The following is a 961-nucleotide window of genomic DNA, read 5'->3' on the forward strand; positions in this document are numbered from 1 at the left end:
GTGAGAGGCGGCGAAATGAGGTTTGTGACCTTGGGCAAAGTGGAGAGTGGCGGCGCTGGGTAGGGCAGCGAAGAGTAGAAAAGGCTGCGCTGGAAACATGAAGACCTCCAGAAATCTGGCAGAGAAACACCTGTTCCTCTGGCGGTGGCATGAACAAAGCGCGAGATCTCGCAACTTCCAAGCTCAACACCGCACTAAAAACCCCAAACAAAACAAAGAAACAAAAAGAAACAAAAAGAAACAAAACGACACTAAAAGAAAGAAAAATAAAACAAAGAAAAATAGTTGGGTTACCTCCCAACAAGTGCTAAAATTAACGTCTATAGCTTGACGATACCTTCAATCACGGATCAACGAAGTTGACCACTTCCATGTCCCGGTCCAACTCTGCTTTGAAGTATGTTTTAAGGCGATGGCCATTAACAGTGAACGTGGACCCATTGGACGCAAGCAACTCATAGGTCCCATTCCAATTGCTCTTGTGAACCACGTAAGGACCTCTCCATTTAGACTGCAGCTTGCCAGGGAATAGTCGAAGCTCAGAATCATACAAGAGTACCTCGTGTCCCGGCTTGAATTCCTTTGTGCGGATGCTCAAATCATGGAACTTCTTCGCCCTTTCCTTGTAGATACGAGAACTCTCGTAAGCTTCATTCCTCCACTCATCCAACTCCGTCAACATATCTCGCCTTGTATGATCGGCCTCCTTGAACTCCAAATTGATTCTCCTCGTCGCCCAATATGCCTTGTGCTCAATCTCAACAGGTAAATGACAGGATTTGCCAAAAACAAGTTGATAGGGAGACATACCAATCGGAGTTTTGTAGGCAGTGCGATACGCCCAAAGAGCATCATCCAAGTGCTTTGCCCAATCTTTCTTATTGGCGACGCTCTTCTCCAAAATCTGCTTGATCTCTCGATTCGCCAACTTTGCTTGTCCATTAGCTTGAGGATGATATGG

General features: G+C 46.0%; 1 protein-coding gene across 1 annotated transcript; it reads right to left on the minus strand.

Moving 5' to 3' along the window:
• Window positions 1–343: 343 nt before the first annotated feature.
• Window positions 344–682, minus strand: LOC130994084 (uncharacterized). Its single transcript, XM_057919117.1, has one exon. It carries the CDS (start codon window positions 680–682, stop codon window positions 344–346), a length of 339 nt encoding a protein of 112 aa, XP_057775100.1.
• Window positions 683–961: the final 279 nt, after the last annotated feature.

The sequence above is a fragment of the Salvia miltiorrhiza genome, chromosome 7 (genome assembly GCF_028751815.1).
Source record: "Salvia miltiorrhiza cultivar Shanhuang (shh) chromosome 7, IMPLAD_Smil_shh, whole genome shotgun sequence".
NCBI lineage: Eukaryota > Viridiplantae > Streptophyta > Magnoliopsida > Lamiales > Lamiaceae > Salvia > Salvia miltiorrhiza.